The sequence below is a fragment of the Crinia signifera genome, chromosome 6, assembly GCF_055691185.1.
Source record: "Crinia signifera chromosome 6, ASM5569118v1, whole genome shotgun sequence".
NCBI lineage: Eukaryota > Metazoa > Chordata > Amphibia > Anura > Myobatrachidae > Crinia > Crinia signifera.
In genome coordinates, this window is record NC_139222.1 from 74,492,774 (window position 1) to 74,514,925 (window position 22,152).

At 44.0% G+C, this 22,152-nt stretch overlaps 1 protein-coding gene across 3 annotated transcripts in view; it reads left to right on the forward strand.

Annotated features, from left to right (window-relative positions):
* Positions 1–22,152, forward strand: part of UNC5B (unc-5 netrin receptor B) — a 163,007-nt gene that overhangs the window by 123,153 nt on the left and 17,702 nt on the right. The window contains exons 6-11 of one of the 3 annotated variants that reach the window (XM_083146298.1): positions 3,170–3,337; positions 3,625–3,789; positions 5,368–5,400; positions 8,243–8,437; positions 17,797–18,168; positions 20,164–20,251. In XM_083146298.1, the coding sequence (XP_083002424.1) occupies positions 3,170–3,337; positions 3,625–3,789; positions 5,368–5,400; positions 8,243–8,437; positions 17,797–18,168; positions 20,164–20,251 (1,021 nt within the window). The remainder of the gene's footprint in view (positions 1–3,169; positions 3,338–3,624; positions 3,790–5,367; positions 5,401–8,242; positions 8,438–17,796; positions 18,169–20,163; positions 20,252–22,152) is intronic. The other 2 variants (XM_083146299.1, XM_083146301.1) reach the window with 2 other exon arrangements.

Sequence of the window (22,152 nt, forward strand, 5' to 3'; positions counted from 1 at the left end):
TTTCAGGTTATATGGGAATTGGAAATAAAAAATAATAAATGGTGACAATGATAGAACCATTAAAGCAATAGTTAATTCAATGGAATTTGCAGTTAGGAGTTTAACATCCATATGTAAAAAGGACAGTTAAACGGTATGGAAACCTTTGCTCAATTTTTAGAAGGAGTATTTCTAAAGTTACCTGTGCCTGAAGATTCCTCTTTATGAGGGGGGGAATTGAGGCCTTAATATAGGCTTCTGGGCCATCTTGGGCACACTAGGCAACTGCCCAGGCCCCCACAATTCGAGGGGCAGGTTTGGCAGGAGGGTGTCTGCCCCTTGTCTTGTGCCTGCGGAGCTTCCCGGGTAGCAGGTAGCAAATACATAGTCAGAGCGGTCATTCTTTGAAGGCCCTTCAGCCTGTTGCTCTGTAATTTAGGTCCCGTTGATGTCTGTACAATGTGTAATTGGATGAAGTATTTGGGTCCAGACTTAAATAGAGCACAGCAGGCAACTTTATATTTACTCCTGCTAGATAATCTATCAACAGATACAAATATAGGGACTAATGCAGAGATGAAAGCAGCTGTGTCTGTAGGCGCAGTTAGTGTGATCCTTTGCAGTCCCTGATTTCACAACGTGTTGGTCGACAGTCACTCGTTTTTCAGGGTTGTTTTTTTTTTCAAAAGTTGTTTTTTTCAATACTATACTATCCATGTGGGCATAGACTGAGAACTTAATAGGGTGCTGTGCAAGGGGACGCAATACTCATATGGTGTCCATGTCGAACTAAAGCTTGGGTTGACCTTCTGTCGACCTAGGGTATGTCCTACGTTCTTAGGTGTAGACCTTGTGAGTTGACCTAGACATTATCCACCATCTATACCTTAGTCAGTGTGATATCATGTTAAAGCTGCAGGTGGTGCTGCTGTATCGGAAGTCTCAGCATCCAGTCACTCTGTGTGATCATTGGTCATCTAAGTAACACAGGTTACTGAAGATGGTGGCTGTATTTGTTCTGCCTGGGCCAGGAAATCTGCATCAGAAACCAAGACCCTATCATCGGCACGCCTATATAATGAGGACGACGCCACATAATTTTGTAAAATGTTCCTCATTGCCGGCCCATTCCCCACTCCAAAATGACTGCAGCATGTCCATTATTCTTAGGGGATCATGCTTAGCAAATTATCTCTCAGTACAAGATCAGCATATGCACATCACAGATCCTGTGCATCCGCAGATTAGTAACCCTGTTGGGTATATTTTCACAAAGGGAGTATTTCACATGGCTGCTAAGTATTGGTGCTTCTGTAAAAGTAAACTACGGCACAGGGAAGGTAACATATGGTTGGATATACTATATATATATTTAATCCAACCCAATACCTAACATTTCTGGACCTATTTTCCAGACAAATAGTACAGTAATTATGTATGTATGTGTATACATTTTATTTTATTATTTATATTGGTGTGTGCGGATTAATGATATGGTATGTACGTGATTTTGAGCAGTTGCGCTCTAGATTCATGGAGGGGCAGACAACTACTGAGGGTTTTACTCGTTAAGGCAGAGACAGACACATTTTTTTTCCTGGATGTCTTGGTAAATATCTATAAATGTCCAGCACACAAATATATATTGTCTATAATTCCAGCTTGTACTTGACATGTCTAAATCTGCAGTCCATTCCATTCTATGTACCAATTACCCCAAAAATCTGCCCTATAAATAGTTTCTGCTTACAAGGTTACTGGGGAATTGTCTAAATAGGCAAAATAAATAAAATAAAAGGTACTTGTGAGTTATCTGGGCGTCCGATTTGGGTACTTACGATTTGCATGCGATTTGCATGCGATATCGCATACGATATCGCATGCGATATCGCATGCGATTTACGATTTGCATGCGATTTAGCATGCGATTTGCATAAGATTTGCTATTCATTTCATTACCCCACTATCCCCAAAGTGTGTCTATCAACGTGAACCCGAAGCGTGGCGAGCGCAGCGAGCCCGCGAGGGGCGGCGGTACGCGTCCTCCGACCTTTTCATGCCCTACTATCCACTAGGGCGTGGAGTGAGAATAGAATAGTGTGGCGAGCGCAGCGAGCCACCGAGTCCGAAGCGTGGCGAGCGCAGCGAGCCCCGCGAGGGGACGCGGACACCTGTGAAGCCCGCAAGGGCACGCGGATACCTGTGAAGGTGTCCGCGTCCCCTCGCGGGGCTCGCTGCGCTCGCCACGCTTCGGGCTCGGTGGCTCGCTGCGCTCGCCACACTATTCTATTCTCACTCCACGCCCTAGTGGATAGTAGGGCATGAAAAGGTCGGAGGACGCGTACCGCCGCCCCTCGCGGGCTCGCTGCGCTCGCCACGCTTCGGGTTCACGTTGATAGACACACTTTGGGGATAGTGGGGTAATGAAATGAATAGCAAATCTTATTCAAATCGCATGCTAAATCGCATGCAAATCGCAAATCGCATGCGATATCGCATGCAAATCGCAAATCGCATGCGATATCGCATGCGATATCGTATGCGATCTAGTACCAAAATCGGACGCCCAGATAACTCACAAGTACCAAATAAAATATTGTTTACGCTCTGAGTGAATGTGGGTAAAGTCCTTGCACATTTTATTAGCTATGTATAGAGAATAATAAAATTCACTACCTTCTCACGAACAGTCTTGGTAAGATATTTGTTCCGTTTAATAAGAAGGCTGGTTAAAATACCGATAAGTTTCTTTTATTTAAAAGTACTTGTTGATACTTCGATTTGTTCTGTTTTTCTGCACAGCAAAGCTTGCAATTCAAGTAGCAGATGTCTGTGGCAATAATACTAAGGAATGCTATTCAGCTCTCCGTGTAGTAAATTAATTACATCTGCTTATAATTAAATAACCATGGCACCTGTTAATGGTGTTTTTGTGCCAATTCTACCCAGCCGACAGTGGGTGGCATAGATTTTTCCAGGCTGGACCTCATCTTACCAGATGGTTATAAATATTTTCAAGTCATTAGTTAAGATAACTATTATTTTTCTCTCTTGATTTCTCCCTCTGCATGTTATCAGCATAGATATGCTTCAATCTATTCTGCGTCCATCTATCTCCTTCAAAAACAGGTGTTTAAAAAATTGCACGTTACAGAAATCTGTATCTTCTGTTTGGTTTCTTCCTTCATAGTGAACGGAGGATGGTCATCTTGGTCGGAATGGTCACCGTGTAACAACCCATGTGGCCGGGGTATACAGAAGAGAACACGAATGTGTACACATCCTACCCCCCTCAATGGTGGATCATTTTGTGATGGCCAACCATTTCAGAAGCTCACCTGTACCACGATGTGCCCAGGTATTTTTGGATTGAAACATCTTTTTATGACGTCCATTCTGGAGCTTGATTGTAGTGACAGAATTGGTGTGGACCTTCTGTCTTTAAATTAGTTGTATATTAATTGTACTTTTTTTCTATTGCTTACTTTTGTGGTGTTTGCTAGTGTTTCCATGTTTTCTTTTCAGTTGTATCCTAAAAATACATAAATCTATTATTTTTTTTATCCATATTTGTCATGCTTGACTGTGAACTGTGTTTTAGCTATCTTATTCTAATTTACTAACTTGAAATATTTTGGGATGCAGTTGATGGTGGCTGGACTGAGTGGAGCAAGTGGTCTGCCTGCAGCACTGAATGCACACATTGGCGGAGAAGAGAATGTAATGCACCCACTCCTAAAAATGGGGGGAAAGATTGCAATGGCATGATCTTAGACTCAAAGAACTGCACTGATGGCATATGTATGCAAAGTAAGTGTTCTTTATGATAGATTTTTTTGCACTAGATTGTTAGCTCCAGATTGTTAGCTCCTCAGAGCAGGGACCTCTTCTCTCTTGTCAAAGCCCTCTTCTCTTCACATTTCAGTCACAGCTCTCTCATACTCAAACACTCAGCTACCATATTCGTCCGCATATTTATCTCCATCTTTGGTCACCAGCCCCAAGTAGTACGTTGATCGAGTCCTCACTACTTACATTTAAGTAATGCGAATTAAATTGTGGCGCTCTTTTTACCTGTACGTTTGTCATTTATTTACTGTAAAGTTTTGTCTCCCTGTACTGTTCCTTTGTACGCTGCTGCAAAAAACTTGTGGCACATTATAAATATAATAATAAATATTATATGTATATCAGTGATGTGCCAGGCTACTTCAGTACTCTGGACAGGTCCATAACCTGAATACTAGAGTGAGACGCCTGGAAGTAGTCAGCTGTCACTTTTATAAGCAGCTGAGCGCTTTCCATGCACCCCAGAAAAAGGAGTGCCACGGGACAACAATCATTACACCCCACAGCCATGTGTAGCGGAGCTGGTCACCTTGCTTTCAGTTCATGTTATTGCTTTCTATCCTATATGTAGAATTGAAGTTTTCTAGAGTTGCGGTTTGTTATAATTAACAAAATAAAGAAATCTGCATATTGGTCTTCTAATAATAATATACTGAAACGTGCTATTTGTTTTCACATTCTCTGTATGTGAAATAATTAATAGTAAATTATTCACAGAGTTCTTGGTCAATATGAGACTGTAAATGTAATTTCCCTGTTCACATTAAACATTGATGCCATTTACAGTATGCTTTCTTTTTTATCTATGTGGCTTTAAAACATTAGAGGTCAATCCAATTAGGTGCAAATTGGGTCCTGTGAGTCAATCTCATTGTGAACTTGCACTGTGAATTTCATTTGCAATCCAATTAGAAACTTGCATTGCAATTTCAGAGGTATTCAGTTTTTGTTTAGTCCCCTGAGCAGGGGAAAAGGTAGGGACATACTTCTTTTTTTTATGGTAAAAATGCACATCTAATACATTCCTACTACTATATATAATCCTGTACTTTCCATACGCCCATTAACAGCCTTTTATATGGTTCTGCTATTGTATCCTGATGTTTTTGTTACTTTTTAGAGTTTGGTTGGTTTTCGCACTTTATTATGCACCTCTGCCAGGTCACATTTTGTAGAATTGCAATCCCTTGCCGTAATGACCACAATTTTAACATTTCCTAAATTCCCACTTTTGTGCTTGCTATACATGTGCATTTCATGGAACAAAATCGCTTTCCCAAACTCGTATCTAATTGGATTGACGTGAATATGTAGTTAAGATCCTGTCAGGGGATAATAGGGTTGACCTTTAATTTTATTTAAGTTTCTACAGTAGCATGTTTTTCATAACAGATGTCATCTTTCATGGGACTTTCTATTACATTTCATATTCATGTAATCTGTGATTTCGTGGAAATTTTCTTTTCATTGCCATCCATTGTGTTCGTTTGATTTTGATTCTATCATAACTAATTTCACTTTGGCTTTTGTTTCTAACAGACAAGCGCGTATTAGGTGAGCCAAAAAGCCATTGTAAGTTTCATTTAATCATTTTCACTTTTTTTATTTTTGTTCAACTTTTTATTATTTCTGCTTGCGTATTTGCATGTCTGAACAGTGGAATCACATTCTTTTGAGAGGTAGAACTGTTATGCTAAAACCCATTGACAAATATACTGTACCTCTGAGTTTGGTGAGGTTCTAGACACTGGACAGTCTCCAATCTCCGACAATGGTCGATACAGAAATAGTCAACATAAGGTTTTTTGTAAATGTTGCTTCATTTACCATGTACAGTATGTGAACTACACTTGGCAATAGTAACCTGTGGGGAGAATTGCAGTAGCGGAGCGAGACACCTTTGCTCGAAGCACAGTAGACTACACAGATTACTTATTGGGGTAATTTGATGAAAAATCCAAAATTACCCCTCCAAAAACAAAACTACATTCAATTGCGTATTGACTTTTTGAACCTGACGACCATTTTACTGGTGACCTTTTGCATGTAGACCACATTGGGTCAACCTATTGACTGTCTTTTTGCTGTAGATCCATTATTGGACAGTACATTTATTTGCTCATAATGGTAAGATGGTTCCATGAGCAATTCCTGAGAATGGGGGGGGGGGGGGTTAGGTGTGGTCTACATGTTCTCCCAATCTAGTCTGACCACTTCCCCTTTATGTGTGCTCCTTGCTTTCCCTAATTTGCAGACGGTATGCATTTATCTCTATAGTTGAGATAATTACACTGGGTGTGGATTTGTACACATTACGCAATACTTTTCAATAATAGTCAAGTGGTTTCCCCCAGGTGTATGATAAAAAAGCCTATCAAATTATACACAGGTTTCCTGGAGGAACTTATTATTATTAAAATACTCTGTAAAACACTTAATTTATTATTTGATGGATAGTTTTGCTGAAGAATTAAATATATATTTTGGATTGAATACCCTAATTAAATCCTGGTCCCTCAATGTTATTTAAAATGGGTCAAGCATTTAGGCTGTATGGTTAGTTCTCCGAATGCAGAGTGATGGGGAACAGTATGCTGCCTGTTTGAAGAATAGAGTACCTGGTTGTCAGAGGGAGTCTCTCTTGTCTTAACCCCCCTGACCTTTTTTAGGCAGGCACCATGTTGTGTACAGACAACAGTCCACTAGGGGCACTGAGACGGCAGAGGAACTATTAATCACTCCATTCCTGGGCCTTCAAATCTCCCACCCCAGGATTAACCTGTAAGCAGCAACCACTCTTCCCAGCCCAGTAAATGCTGTTGTGTGCTAGACTGTAGTGGGCCCAGGGAGGCTGATAAGCCATCTCCCATAGAAAGGAGGGTGCATAACAATCTCACACTTCCTGGGCTACTTATATTTTAATATGTTTTTAGTAGTGGATGTAGTTCATGAGTAGTTTTTTGTAGTTGGATGATTTAGTAATTCACAGAAGATTTGATGTTTGTTTCCTTTGAATGCAGTGCTACTGTATTAAACAGAGGGTATTTGGAATCGAGTTTAGTAATATCAGGACAATGTCACACTGTGTAAACAAAGGCGCAAGTCGGATTTTACACAGATAAAATCCATTTCTTATTACTAACAGTTGATTGTCCTTCGAGCCTCACCAAGAAGCGAAGCAGCCGTATGTTTAACAAGCTAAACACTTCAGGGTAACTTAAGAATTTGATCACAGGGAGGACTACAAGCTTACCTTAGAACCCTGTGGGATGATGACTGGTAAATAAGCGAAGAGCCAGGATCTGATGGCAGTATAGAGCTGTGATCCAATATGCCAGTGGTTCCCAACCCTGGTCCTCAAGTACCCCCAACAGTGCACGTTTTCCAGGTCACCCAGCAGGTGCACTCATAATTCAGACACATTTTATAAGATCCACAGGTGAAGCTAATTATGTCACTTATGATTTTGTGTGGAGACCTGGAAAACGTGCACTGTTGGGGGTACTTGAGGACCAGGGTTGGGAATCACTGCAATATGCCAAAACAAGGAATATGCTGCGCTATATAAGAAACTGTAAATAAAATAAGGTCCACTGACTTGTAATAAATGACCTTCTGCATGTTATATTGGCTTTGCATCAGGAATATCTTGGAAGCGCTTTTATTTTTGGATCCCACTCCTCCTTCTTGTGGATGTGGACTGGGTGGGTTCTTAATAATGTAAGTTACTTCTTTGCACATCAGTTATTGGGAAATACATTTATTTCTCCCTGTCCTTTGCCTTGGGAATTTTATTTCAGAAATTCTCACAACAATCCATGGAGTGAATATAGACCCTGATTCTGGTTCATTTGGGGCCCTGTGCGATTGCACGGAGGGGTTGATGATTTGTGACTGCGTATGCGCATAGTGATTTATGTGCATGTGTAGGGTCCCTGGGCGAACAAACTCAGCGAGTCGCATAGTCGCGGAGCAGTTCGCATGAAGCGATGCTGGCCAGGGGGCATTTCATTGGCATTCCCATGGGATTGTGGGCGGGACGTGGTGTGCTGGGGGGCGGGCAGCTAATGTCACATGATGTCAGCCGCCCGCCCTGTATTCGGCTGGAAGACCGCAAGTATAAGTCAGTCTCCAAGGCAAAACCATGCCATGTAAATTACTGCCCCTTTAAAAAAATGAGTTCGGCCAGCATCCGCCCAGCCTCTGAACTCAGACGCTATTCCATCCTGCCCTTCTGCTGAATAATGTGCATGTATAATTATATTTACTGTTTATTTTTAATGCATCAGGTCCTCAGCCTTCAAATATTCTACCTCCACTGCTGTACAGTAAACTTTAACTAAAGCTACACAGTTTCTTTATCATGCAGTCATCTGCAATTTACGTATTGATGCATTGTTCTTTACTTCTTTAGTGCTGGACTCAACAGGAGATGTTGCTCTCTATGCTGGCCTGGTTGTTGCCGTTTTCATCTTCATTGTTATACTCATGGCCGTCGGCATAGTTGTGTACAGGCGCAACTGCCGTGATTTTGACACCGACATCACAGATTCCTCAGCTGCCCTTACAGGAGGCTTCCACCCGGTGAACTTCAAGACTTCGAGGCACGGTATGGCTAATGTGCTTGACACCTTCACCTAGCCACTACTGTGCATGCTCATTAACAGTCATCTTCTGAGGAGCTGGCAGATGGCTTTAATAGCATAACAGATGAGGCTGATAACGACAATATTTCATTTAGGGAATTGTAATTGCAGCCTGTATGTTATAATTACAGTGTAAACCTCAGACATTCATTTACTATATACTATATACAGTACAGTATAATTCCATCGTATTCCTCAACCATCAAAATGGTGACCAAAAAAAAAAGTGAAATTCAGAAAATACATGTGAGGACGACTTAATATGTTGATAGGAAATTGATTAGTAAGGCTTGAGTCGGTTTACATGGTCTTACAATATGTAGGCCTGATGCACAATATGTTAATCGGTTTTTCTTTCCTTGCAAGGGTTCCTGATAAAGAAATGTGAAATTTGATGTAGCAAAAACATTGGTCTTAAGGTCGCACTATGCAATATTAAAAATTATATCCCTTATTTTGGGCCTTCTGAAATGATGTGCTCTCCTGCGAGTTGTTAACGACCCCTCTGCCATCTGTACATGTAGCTCAATCAACAACTGCATGTTTGGTGGGGGACAGGTGACATCAATACACAATATTATTAAAAATATCTTTGTGTGTATGGACTATATCTGTGGTCCAGGAGGTCTGCCAATATCGTTAACGATATTGCAAATTGCATAGTGTGTGCACCTTTATGCTTTGCTTTTTTTGCTTACTTGCAAAGTCACATTTTGATTTTGAACTTTAAAATTCTAGATGACCCTGTTAGAATTATTTGCTGTTGAGATAAGGCAAAGGGTCACGATCATTCAGTTATTGAAAAAAGATAAGAGTGCGGGGCGTGGCCTGGCAGCCTAACGGAGCAGAAGCATCCTGCAGCAGCTCCTGCTCTTAACCTATATTTAACCCCTCTTATCCCCTCCAGCTTTATTTCTCCCTCCCCACATCACCTCCCATCCGTCCCCCCTGTGCCCCGGTCACTGCTGACCCCAGCTGCGGAGCCGGGAAGCGCTTATAAGCGCTTCTGCAGGTTGCGGCCTGGTCACGAGGCCGGAGCCGGGGCCTCAATTAATACCCGGAAGCGGCACTTGAAGACACGGAGCGAGCGGACGGACGGGACCGGAGACGACAAGGGGGTCCCCCACCACCGCCGCTCACCTCATAGACGCCGCTGTTGTGTCAGAGACCCCCCTCTGCAGCGCTACCTCCCAGCCGTGAATCGGAGCTCCCCACTAGGCCGGAGCCGGCGCCGGAGTTAGAAGCCGGGTCACACGGCCCTCACCCACCACCGCTGGACCGGATTCGGGCGGCCTATACCAGTGAGTACCCTGTGGGAGCCCCTGAACAGCCACCTACTGACTGACCGTCTGGGCAGGAGACAGCAGACTTAAGCCATTCACTCACATCCTGAGGAGGATATCCCTTACGAGGATCACCCCAGCGATCTCTCCCACCAAAGCCAGGCTGTATCACTGTTCCCCTAGAACCGGTCACCTCTCCCAAGAAGCCTTGCTAGATGGGACTCTCTCCCCTATAACTACCACCTCCCTACTGCAGTTCAGTAGCTCACAGTTACTAAAAGCACTCAGCCACATCCTGTGTTAACCCACAGGCAGAGTACTGTTTCCTCTCACTGAGACATTATCTCCCCTTGCCATATACCTGGAGATACCCCACTGTGTACTGTGCACTGTGACTGCTTAGGCGGACCCCTAACTGCCCACATACAGGGCCTATCACTGCAAAACTATTCAAGGCCGTATATTTGACTCTCCTCTGCCTAACTAAATGTGAGCACCCTGCCCTCATGGCTGCCACTTTCTAACACCCAGTCTCTAGCATCAAACATGCCAATGTAACTTGTGATAACTACCCCCACGGTACCACAATCTCTCTCTCCCTCTCAACTTTATTGTGCCTATAATACAATATGCCTTCCAAGAAAGCCAAGGACGCTGTGCCAGCGAAGATCTCCATGTCCTCTAGGAGGCCCTCCCAAGTCCCAGTGCCCCAAACTAGCCCACCTAAGCGCATGCCCTCCTCCTTGGAAGCGATTGGTGAGCTGAACCCCCCACCTGGGGTGCCAGGCATAGACGCCAACTCAGACGAGCCTGTGACGGTAAAATCTTTATGCCAGGTCTTCTCCGCTTTTCAAGCAGAGATAGCCAAAGACCTAAAGCTCGCAATACGGGAAGTCAAGACAGAGTTAGTGGCGATAGGTGACAGGACAGATCACCTGGAAAGAAAAATGGAGGAGTTGGTCACATCTCACAACGACCTTATATCCTCCTACGACCAGCAGCAACAAGAGATTACTCAATTTAAATCTAAGCTTGCAGATTTGGAGGACAGGTCCAGACGTAACAACGTCAAGATCAGGGGCATACCCGACTCCGTGGCCAACTCTGAACTCGAGGGATATGTCACCACTCTATTCCGCAGACTCCTCCCTTCCACAGACCCCAAAGATCTGCTGATTGATCGCATCCACCGTCTCCCTAGACCTAAGACAGTATCCGCCGACCTACCCAAGGACACCCTTCTTCGGGTCCACTTCTTCACGATTAAAGAGCAACTCTTAAGAGCGGCCCGTGAACAAAAGAATACCGACACCCTGGGTGGTCTACAACTGTTTCAGGACTTCTCCTCTGCAACCTTGGCTAGCAGAAGAGCATTTGCTCCCATCACTTCGGCACTACGCTCTCACGAAATTCGGTACCGCTGGGGGTTCCCAGTTAAACTGATTGTATACCATGAAGATACTACCTACAATGTGTCCTCCCTAGATGCAGGGGTTAAGCTTTTGTTGGAATGGGACATTTCGGTTACCAGACCCCAAGAACCAAGGCGCCCGCAGACCCTGCGTCAGGAGTGGACTGACACTTGAAAAACTGCTACGCGTCAAGCTAAATTTACACCCTGTTGTTCAGTGGACTTCACCGTTCCACCCCCTGCTTTCCTCTCCACTGGGATGAGGACCATGTGATAAGTATTATGTTTATTGTTTGTTTAGCGAAGCAGGGCCCTAGGAATTTGGTCCACTAGTTGTAAATTCTCACGCCATTAGTTAGTTAAAATGGTACTTGTTCGCAATTTACATAGTCTAACTCTGTACAGTTATACACTGAATATTTAAGTTATGCCATTTGGTATGTTATTAATATTCTCGGTCTTCATTGACCCATAGCATGCTAGATTCTTTCACCATACTTTTTCTTTCTCTCTGTTTTTGAATTTATAAGTGGCAGCCTTGTTTCCTCTCTTGTTTCCTCCCTTTTCAAGAACCAGGCCACCCCCCCCCTAACCTCTACATACTACTGCAAGAACCCCCCTTTTCGCTCCCCTGCAGTAGTCATGCGGGTCCCATTTGCTGGACCCTTTTGTTTTACCTTTCCCTTTGCCCCAACCCCTACTTTACTCTCTGTCCCTCTCCCCCCTTGCACCCCTCCTCCCCTCTCCCCCCCTTACCACTGGACTGTAGTAACCGTCACTACTTTATCCCCTAGATCCGACATACCCCCCCGTGAGTACTCCCTGGCTCTCTTTAGCGCTTCCTTAAGTCCATTTAATGCCTAAATTTCTCTCATTAAATGTCAAAGGGCTGAACTCCCCTAACAAGCGTAGGTTGGCCCTTACATATTTCCATAAGCAAAAGGCAGATGTGGTGGCTGTTCAAGAGACGCATTTTGCCTCCTCCAAGCCCCCCACCTTTAGAGACTCGAACTACCCCTTGGCTTATTTTGCCAATGGCCCCTCCAAGCGGAACGGTGTGGCACTCCTGTTTAACAAACACACCTCTTTTATCCACCAATCCCAGATAGCCGACAAGAATGGCAGATATTTAATGGTGACAGGTCTCCTCGATGATAGACTAACCACTATTGTTTGTATCTATGCTCCCAATTCAAACCAGATGCCCTTCCTACGTAAACTATTTTCCCTTGTTAAAAGATCTGCCAAAGGCTCCCTGATACTAATGGGTGATTTCAACCTGACCCTAGACCCCCTATTAGACAAATCCCGACAACCCCCTAGCCGCCAAACTGCCTCCGCCAACACTTCCTTAGCATTTCGCAACCTCCTATTGGAATTCGACCTGTACGACACCTGGAGAACGACATACCCAACCGGTCGTGAATACACCTTTTATTCCCCGGTACACAACACATACTCTAGGATCGATTTTGTCCTCTGTGACAAATGGTCCCTGCAACACACCAGAGGGGTCGACATCCTCCCAATCACATGGTCTGACCATGCCCCCGTTGTGTGGCAATGGGACTTCCAGCCATCCAAACTCCCCCCCAGGCCGTGGCGCCTATTCCCACACTTACTGACAGACCCTACAGCTAAAAACACTATTTTAACAACAATCAACTCCTACATGTCCAACAACTCACCAAATGACACCTCCATAACCAACCACTGGTGCGCTTTTAAAGCGGTCACCAGAGGTGCAGCCATACAGGCAGGGGCTAACATGAAACGTAGAACCATTATGGCTCAGAAGGCCCTAGAAGCTAAGCTTATTGCTCTTGAATCCCAAAACAAAGCGGCTCCATCTGGCCTTTTAAAGAAAGAGTTGGCGGCTGTGCGTAGCCAACTTCAAAAGCTTCTCCATGCACGCACCCAGTCTGCCCTGAATAGGCTAAGACACAAATTTTATCTCTCTAGCAATAGGTCGGGCAGAATGCTTGCCCGCAAACTACGCGCCCAACAAGCTAGGAACAGAATCAAGTGTATCATTTCCCCCCAAAAAGAGAAACTCTGCAACCCCAAAGACATCGCTAACCAATTCGCAGACTATTACTCCAAACTTTATAATTTATCTTCAGACCCCTCCACACCACAGCCCACCAGCGACTCCATCTCTGGCTTCCTAGATGGCTTACACTTTCCCTCCCTCACCCCGGAACAATTAGACTCTCTCAACGCCCCTTGGACACAGGCAGAGGTTCAATCAGCTATTAAATCTCTTCCCCGAAATAAAGCTCCTGGACCTGATGGGTTTATCACAGAATTCTATATTACCTTTAGTGACCTCCTGTCCCCATACCTAACTAATCTTTTTAATGAACTATCCTCTACAGGCTTTGCCGCCCCTGAACTATTGGAAGCCCGCATAGTAACCATCCCAAAACCAGGCAAGAACCCAACCTTCTGTCAAAACTACCGTCCTATTGCATTATTGAACAATGACATTAAACTGTTCGCCAAACTAATGGCGCTCCGTATTAATCAATTCTTGCCCTTGCTGGTACACCCGGATCAGACGGGATTTGTCCCAGGCCGACAAGCCTCAGACAACACAAGGAGAGTGTTCAACTTGGTTGACTCTCTTTCTGCAGAGCAAGACCTTCTCCTCCTGTCTTTAGATGCGGAAAAAGCATTTGATAGATTAAATTGGAAATACATGCAGGAGGTGTTGTCGCGCTTTGGCTTCAGAGATCGGATCCTTACATCGATTCTGTCGCTATATAGCTCCCCGTCGGCCCGGGTGTTCAGCAACGGATTCGTATCTAATGCTTTTAAGATTTCCAACGGCACCAGACAGGGCTGCCCTCTCTCCCCGTTAATCTTTGTACTCTCCATAGAACCCCTAGCCATCTCCATCCGCAACGACCCCAACCTTCCAGGTCTACATACAGGTCCTATCAGCCACAAGCTTAGTCTCTTTGCAGATGACGTACTACTCTTTGTAACCGACCCTGTTAACACCCTTCCGATTCTCCACTCAACACTCACTTCCTACAGCAAGGCTTCTTACTACAAGCTCAACACAACCAAAACTGACGCCCTCCCGATAAACCTCACCAATTCCTTACCCCACCTGAAAGCTACCTACAAATATAATTGGCAAACTGACTCGATAAAATATCTAGGCATACATATCACGCCCCTCATGGCAAATGTCTTTGATGCCAATCTATCCCCACTCCTCATAGCCCTTGCTGCCATATCCAAGTCTTGGCTATCATTTGAAATTTCATGGATGGGTCGCATGGCAGCATTTAAAATGTCACTTCTCCCTAAATTAATGTATTTGTTCCGCACCATTCCCTATGTTTTTCCCAAAAAGTCTCTGCAACTTGCTACCTCCGTTCTGACAAAATACGTCTGGTCAGCTAAACCCCCAGCAATGGCCCGTTCAAAGATGGTGCTTCCCAGAGCCTTTGGGGGACTCGACCTCCCCGACCTATTCCAATATCAGTTAGCATGCTTACTAGCCCCAATTAAAAACTACACTGACCTGGCTTCCACTAGACCATGGGTGGGCATCGAACAAACCCATTCCCCCCATATCCTATTATCGGACCTATTTAAGATCCCTAAACATGTTAGAATTGCTCTCCCGAACCTACTCCCGTCCACTAAAGCCACGCTTTACGCGTGGGACCAATTAACTGCCACTCTTCCTGCTCCGAATTCCCTTATTGCTACCCTGCCTATCACTACAGTAGCGAAGTTAATTCCCAACCTCCGCCTGACTGTTTGGAGCTCCTGCGGGATTGTCTCCCTTGGTGACGTCTTGGACGCTCACTCTATGATTCCCTTTACCACCCTCCAACGCCGGTTTTCACTTCCCAATACAGAACACTATCACTATCTACAACTCACACATTGGTGGAAAGCCAATTTCAACAACTACTCCCCCCCGGATGCACTCTCACAGATAGCTCTTTCTAGGCCCTCCCTGATACACTCCAAAGGAGACATCTCCTTTTGGTATAGAACCTTGGTGACTCCTTCTGAGTTCTCCAAGACCTCTGCCCATAGGAAGTGGGAGTCGGACCTTGGCGGGTCATTCTCGCCTTCTCAGTGGCGGCAAATTTTTCTATCTTCTTACACAATGTCCCGCTGCCTTAACCACACTGAGATGCACATTAAACTCATCAACCGACTTTATCTAACCCCTGACCGTCTCCACACTTTCTGGCCATCCTGTTCTAACCAATGCTGGAGGCAGTGTGGCTGTGTGGGCAACATATACCATATCTTCTGGTCCTGTCCCAAACTCCAGAAGTACTGGGACGAGGTCTTTAAATTAATCTCCACCGTCCTCCAGCTTCCTCTGACCCCGTCACCAGGTATTGCTTTATTTCACATGTATCCCCAGGGAGTCCCAGTAGAAAAAACGTATGTCCTCGGGCATATACTCATAGCTGCACGGGCAAACTTAGCCCAGCAATGGAAACAACCCTCCCCCCCATCCCTCCTCCAGGTTATCCTGAAAACAAATCACCACTACCTTATGGAAACCAGCTCCCTACCCTCCTCATCTGGACCCACCCACTCTCAATCCCGTTGGTCACCGTGGTACGTATACACCACGGAAGGAGAGGGTACCAGATACCTTCCCTCAGCAACCTCCTTGCCTTTAACACAGTTCAGCCTGAATGAATCCCCTGATGCCTCCCCAACCCAGGACCAGGGCCCCATGCCTGCTCCCTCTTCCTCCTATGCTTGTTAGCTTACCCCCACTTATTGTATTTGAGGATCATTGCGTTAGCCATGTTTTGCTATGTCATAGCCATTATTTTTTATTGGTCGCTCTGCGTAGCGACATGGTATGTGTTACTTGCCAATTTGTAACTTGACTACGTTTGAAGTCCATGTACCCCCCCCCCCCCCTGAATGTCCCCTTTTTCTTTTTGTACCCCATATAAGCTTTCTGTACTAATAAAAATTATTGATGGAAAAAAAAAAGAAAAAAGATAAGAGTTATAAGTGTATAAATAAACAGTGATCAGTCATAATCTCAGCAATTGATTATACGGAACTGCATTTACATATCATCTCCATTTAATTCATTATAGAGGACAATTGGGTTGTGTTAGGTCTAGATGCATTTTACAGAGAGCTTCAGTTTTGTAAAATTTACTGTTTTTCAAATTATAATGTATGTACAAGGTGTTTTGATGATGATTCCTTAAAGGGCTTGAGTTGCCAGCAAGCTACTTCTAGTTCCATTCCAAACTGGATTCTCTAAGAGTTCTGATTTGTGCAATGATGGTTCAAGAGTAATGTATTAGAGGCAAATATACTTAAGGTGCGTACACACGGGGGGAGATATATTGCTAGCAATATATTGCTTGCAATATATTGCTGAGCAATATATTGCTCAGTGTCTCTTTTTCAACAAGCGACCAGAGATGGTCGCTGTTGAAAACGAACCTCTGCTGGGGGAGCCGCAGAGGTAATTAGCTGGTCGCAGGAGCAAGCTCCTGCGACCAGCGATTACAATGGGGCAGAAAATGGGAGCGCGCACCCGGCGATTTATCGCCGGGGCACACTCCCAATCACTGGCAATATGGTCGCCTGCGACCATATTCCCAGCGATTATAGCACTTATCTCCCCCGTGTGTACACAGCATAAGTCTTGGAAAGTGATAGTGGAGAGAGATAAACTACCAACCAACCAGCTCATGTAATTTTTAAACTCAGTCTTAATATGGCAGTTACATAGAAACAATTTAAGTACAGATAAGAACCACTTGGCCCATCATCAGACCTTTTTTTTATCCTTTAGGCAATCTCAACTATTTTTTTACTTATTTCTTAGTAAGGGTACTTATCACAAGCATGTTTTTTTCATTTCTGTATTGTCTTAGTCTTTGCCCCCTCTGAGGGGAGGCTAGTCCACTAACCTACTACCTTTTTTGAGAAGTCATTTTATTTAAATTTCCCCTGAACCCCCCTCCCTCTATTTTGGTGTAATCATGTTACTTTGAAGAATGTTTTCCTCCTGGACCTTGCCAAAACCTTTGGTACAGTTGAAAGTCTCTATCATATCTCCCCCCCCCCCCCCTTTCCCACCAAACTATACATGTTGCTATCTTTTAGTCTTTCTGGGTATATTTTGTGATGTAGATCATGCACCATTTAAGTTGCCCTTCTTTGTATGCTCTAATGCATTTATATTCTTCTGGAGATCTAGATCAAAATAAAATTGAGTTTGGCGGCCATGCAGGATACCGGCTGAACCTGGACTTTTTTAAAGGGGCAATCACTTACAAGGCAAAACCATGACTTGTAAATTATTGCCCCTTTAAAAAAAACCTTACGAGTTTGTCCGGCATCCCGGATGGCTGTTGAACTCTGAGGTTATTACATTTGGCCCATGGTCTTCAGGTGAGGCAGTACCAATGACCTATAAAGTGGCATTATTACTTTGTTCAGTTTCTGAATCTTCTCACAAGCATCTCTCTTTCAGTTATGAGCAGATTGACTGGTATTTTACTTCTGTCCACTTTATTACTCTCAAAGGCTTAGTACATCTTCCTGTTTATGTAATTTACCAAATTGTTTCTTTTTTCTTATTTGTTATTTTCTACTGCAGACAATTCACATTTGCTTCACCCATCAATGCAGCCAGATCTAACGGCCAATGCTGGAATATATCGTGGCCACATGTATGCCTTGCAAGATTCTGCTGATAAAATACCCATGACCAATTCTCCCTTGTTGGATCCGCTCCCAAACTTAAAGATCAAAGTCTACAATTCTTCTCCAGTGGGATCATCTCCTGGGATACATGATGACCTGTTTGGTGCAAAGCCTTTAGGGACATACCCATCAGACACCAACATCATTAATGCCAGAAATAAAACTATAAGTAGCCAACATCTCCTGACATTGCCCCGGGACTCTAGTAACAGTGTGACCGGGACATTTGGGAGCCTCGGGGGCAGGCTGACTTTCCCAAACACAGGTAGGTTTCTTAGTTACTTTAATAGAAATACATACAGATGATCAGCAGACAGTATCTTGTGGTCACAATACCTACACCAGCATACCAATGTAGAGAAGTCCAACAGGGGTCTAATTCTTCTCCCTGTCCCCCTGCAATCCTAGCCCTCCTACCCACAGGCTAAGCCTAACCCACCTTAGTTAGTGCCTAACCTCAGAGCTGTGGACAGCTTGAGCATCCCCTAGTAATGCCGGGGACATGGCCAAACCCACTTTAATGAACATCCCTAAAGAAAAGCAGACCTCCGATTCAGGAGGGGGTTGTGGGTGTGATTAGTGAGATCACCAACCCCAATGCTGGCAAAGGAGACTACTACAATCAGTCAAAAGAAGACTCTCTATACCCACAACAGCTTAGCATACAGCTGTCAAAGAGGAGTGTGAGATGTGCCTGAAGCCTTGCCCTGAACCCCCTCTAGTGTCTAAGCCTAACCCCCCCCCCCCTTTAATAGTGTGATGCTGAGCATATAAAATACTTAAATGAAATTTAAAACATCATAAAAACAGGTCACATCAAATTGCTCAATTCTTCCCCCTCACAACATAATGTATTGTATTCAGTTGTACTATTGTGTACATAAATCACGCAGAGACCAGAACTATTTAAAACTATTATTTTGTGCCAAACATTGGGACCATTCAAATTGCTTTCTTTTACATCTAGGAGGTATTTTTCTTCCCCATGTATTGGCTTTTATTGACACTAAAAGCTATGAAAACATCATTGCTTTGACGTTAGTATAAATGGCATGTCAACACTGCAGAAAACAACTTGCTTTGGATAAAATATGCAATTACCTAATAGCAGCATGTACAGACACCGAAGTTGTAACAATATAAGTTATTTTGAGTCTTTCTGCATTTTGAAAGAATGGTTAAAGGCTCGTTTTTTTTCTTTCTTTCTGGTACTCTGGGTGAGATTTAATAGGATGAGAGATTCAGAAAGTGAGAGATTTGGTAAGAAATCTCCAGTTTTTTAAAAGCGGTAATCATTTACACTGTTTGATTTTGAAGTGTAAATGATTGCTGCTTTAAAAAAACTGGAGATTGCTTACCAAAGCTCTCACTTTCTGAATCTCTCATCCTATTAAATGTCACCCTTTGTTTCATAACTTCATTCATTCCTCCCCCCTCTCTTCAAACAATTGAATTGGTAATTACTTATGTCTTAATTATGATTCCAGCAAAAAGTTGTGGGGTGATTTTTTTTTTTTTCCCTTGTTCTCCAGTTCTCTTGTTCCCAGGTGTTGCTGAAACAACATACTGTAGTTGTGCCAAGGTTACTACAGTTTATTTCTCCAGTTTTGGAGACCTTTTTTTTATATAGATGTCCCTCGCTATACCCTGGGGCCTTGAGTGTAAAAGTTAAGGAGCTAATAAAACAAGGCATTAACCCTAGTTAATGGAGGTTCTTTCAAACGAAGAGGGGTGTTCTGTTCTCGGACAGATATTTTTCACCAATTTTAGATCGAATTTACATTCGACCTATTCAATAAAAGTGCTGATTTTTCGACTGTCGAAAAACCTTTGAATCAGCAAATTATTCAAGTATCAATGTGTTTTTTAATGAAATTGCATCCATTTTTGACTCGTTTTGCTGATGCAGTTTCAAGAAAAAAAAAATGACTAGAAACCGCTGAAAGTGGCTGCAATTGGATAGCAAAATCAGTTTGGGGGGATAACAAAAAACAAACTGACTTATTTGAATACCCCACTAAGGGGCAGATGTATCAAACCTTGGAGAGTAATAAAGTGGAGAGAGATAACGTACACGCCAATCGGCTTCAATCGGCCAGGTTACAGGCTGTGTTTGGTACTTTGTCGCTCTTCACTTTCTCTTCAATGTTTAATACATCTCCCCATAGCCCCAGTTTTGAGCAGTTTTTCTCTTGTATACTGTCATGTGTGGAAGTCTTTGTATGTGGTCAATAATTAAATGTATGTGTTTTTATAACAGGAGTGAGTCTTCTGATACCGCATGGGGCCATTCCACAGGGAAAGTACTATGAAATGTATTTGATGATTAACAAGCGAGAAAATACAGTGTAAGTAAATGATGTGTTGTGATGTTGTAGCTGTAATGATAACCACTGAATCCACATATGCCTCCATTCAGATCCAGGGCTTGTTGCAGATGTAAAATGTATTATTATTATCGTCTATTTATATGGTGCCACAAGGGTTCCGCAGCGCCTGACAATGCATAGATGAGCAAAAGAACGAAACAAGAAAATAGTGATTTACAGTACAAATGCAGATTAGGACAAGTGCATGGTAAATAAAGGACACTTGCAGCAGCGGACACTGATGCAATTATAACAGTGGCAGAGATATATTCTTAGAAAAGCACACAAGGAGAGAGGGCCCTGCTCGTTAGAGCTTACACTCTGATATATTCTGTATTCAAAAAACGATGTGCTGTAAATCTCATTACATATACAAAGGTATTGCCAAATTCCAGGCAAACAACTAACGTACCTGTTAAGTGCAAACTGGAGTCCCAGGCACCCTTTCTGCTATGAATACAGCACGAGGTGGGTCTATCTGGGAATAAACCCAGTACAAATGCCCCCAGTAGTGTTTGCTCAGAAAAAAAAAAAATCCACTCTATTTTTTGAGTGGGGTCCTCTGCATTACTGTGGCCCCCTGGCTCCCACGACAATAATTACAGAAAAAATTGTCCTATTCCTCCAGCATTACATTTACTAGTCCCGCAAACACACCCACATTTAGTTAAAAGTACTATCAATCCTCCTAAACAAAGTGAGCAGTAGGACCCCAGTATTAAATACCCCCCCACCCCCATTTAAATATTATGTGGTAAAGCTGAACAGCATATACCTTAAAGTACATACTGGCATGTACAAACATAAGGATTCATACAGTTAAGCTGGGTACACATCTATACAATCTTTTTTTTTTGCAAGCGTTCGGCCGACCGTACTCCCGTCGGACCGTCCACAACAACAGCCGACACGCGCATACACACCTGTACAATTTACTTGCGACGTCTGATGTACTCCCGTCCAAACAGTCGCAAGAAAAGTATTGTACCACCGTACACACTCTCCCGATTTGGGCTATTCACACTTCACATGTGACCAAAATTATAATAATGGGCTGGGTTAGGGCAGCAGTCACCCTTTTACCTATTAAAAAAAAAAACGACGTGGGGTCCCCCCCACAGCCATAACCAGCACCAGGCTGAAAGAGCCGGGCTGGTATTAAAAAATCAGGAAACCCGACAAATAGGGCTTCGCTGATTTTTTTAAAACCAGCTCCAGGTCCGGGCTGGTTCCCAAAATACGGGGGACAAAATGACTAGGGGTCCCCCGTATTTTAAGAACCAGCCCCAGGCCAAACCAGCCAGCAGGGTAATGCCACAGCCGGGGGACACTTATGATATAAGTTTCCGCGGCCAAAGCATTTATCCCTAATGACCAGTCAGCCTGGCCAGGGGACCTGGGGGAGTGGGGACCCCCCCAATTAAGGGGTCCCCCCCCTCCAGGACTTACCTGACCAGGCTGAAGCCTGGTGCTGTCCTCGATGCGTCCTACGACCTTTTCATTCCCCTACTATCCACGTCGGCGTGGAGTTGAGAATATATAGTGTGGCGAGCGTAGCGAGGCGAGGGGACGCGGATACCTGTCAAGCCCACGAGGGGCGTCCCTCGCGGGCTTCACAGGTATCCGCGTCCCCTCGCGGGGCAAGCTGCGCTCGCCACGCTTCGGGCTCGCTACGCTCGCCACACTATATATTCTCAACTCCACGCCGACGTGGATAGTAGGGGAATGAAAAGGTCGGAGGACGCGCACCGCCGCCCCTCGTGGCCTCGCTGCGCTCGCCACGCTTCGGGTTCGCGTCAATTGTGGGGGTGGCGGCCACAATGGGGGGCCATTATTTTTTACACACATGCCGGGGCCATAGCCAATGAGAAATGGCCCAT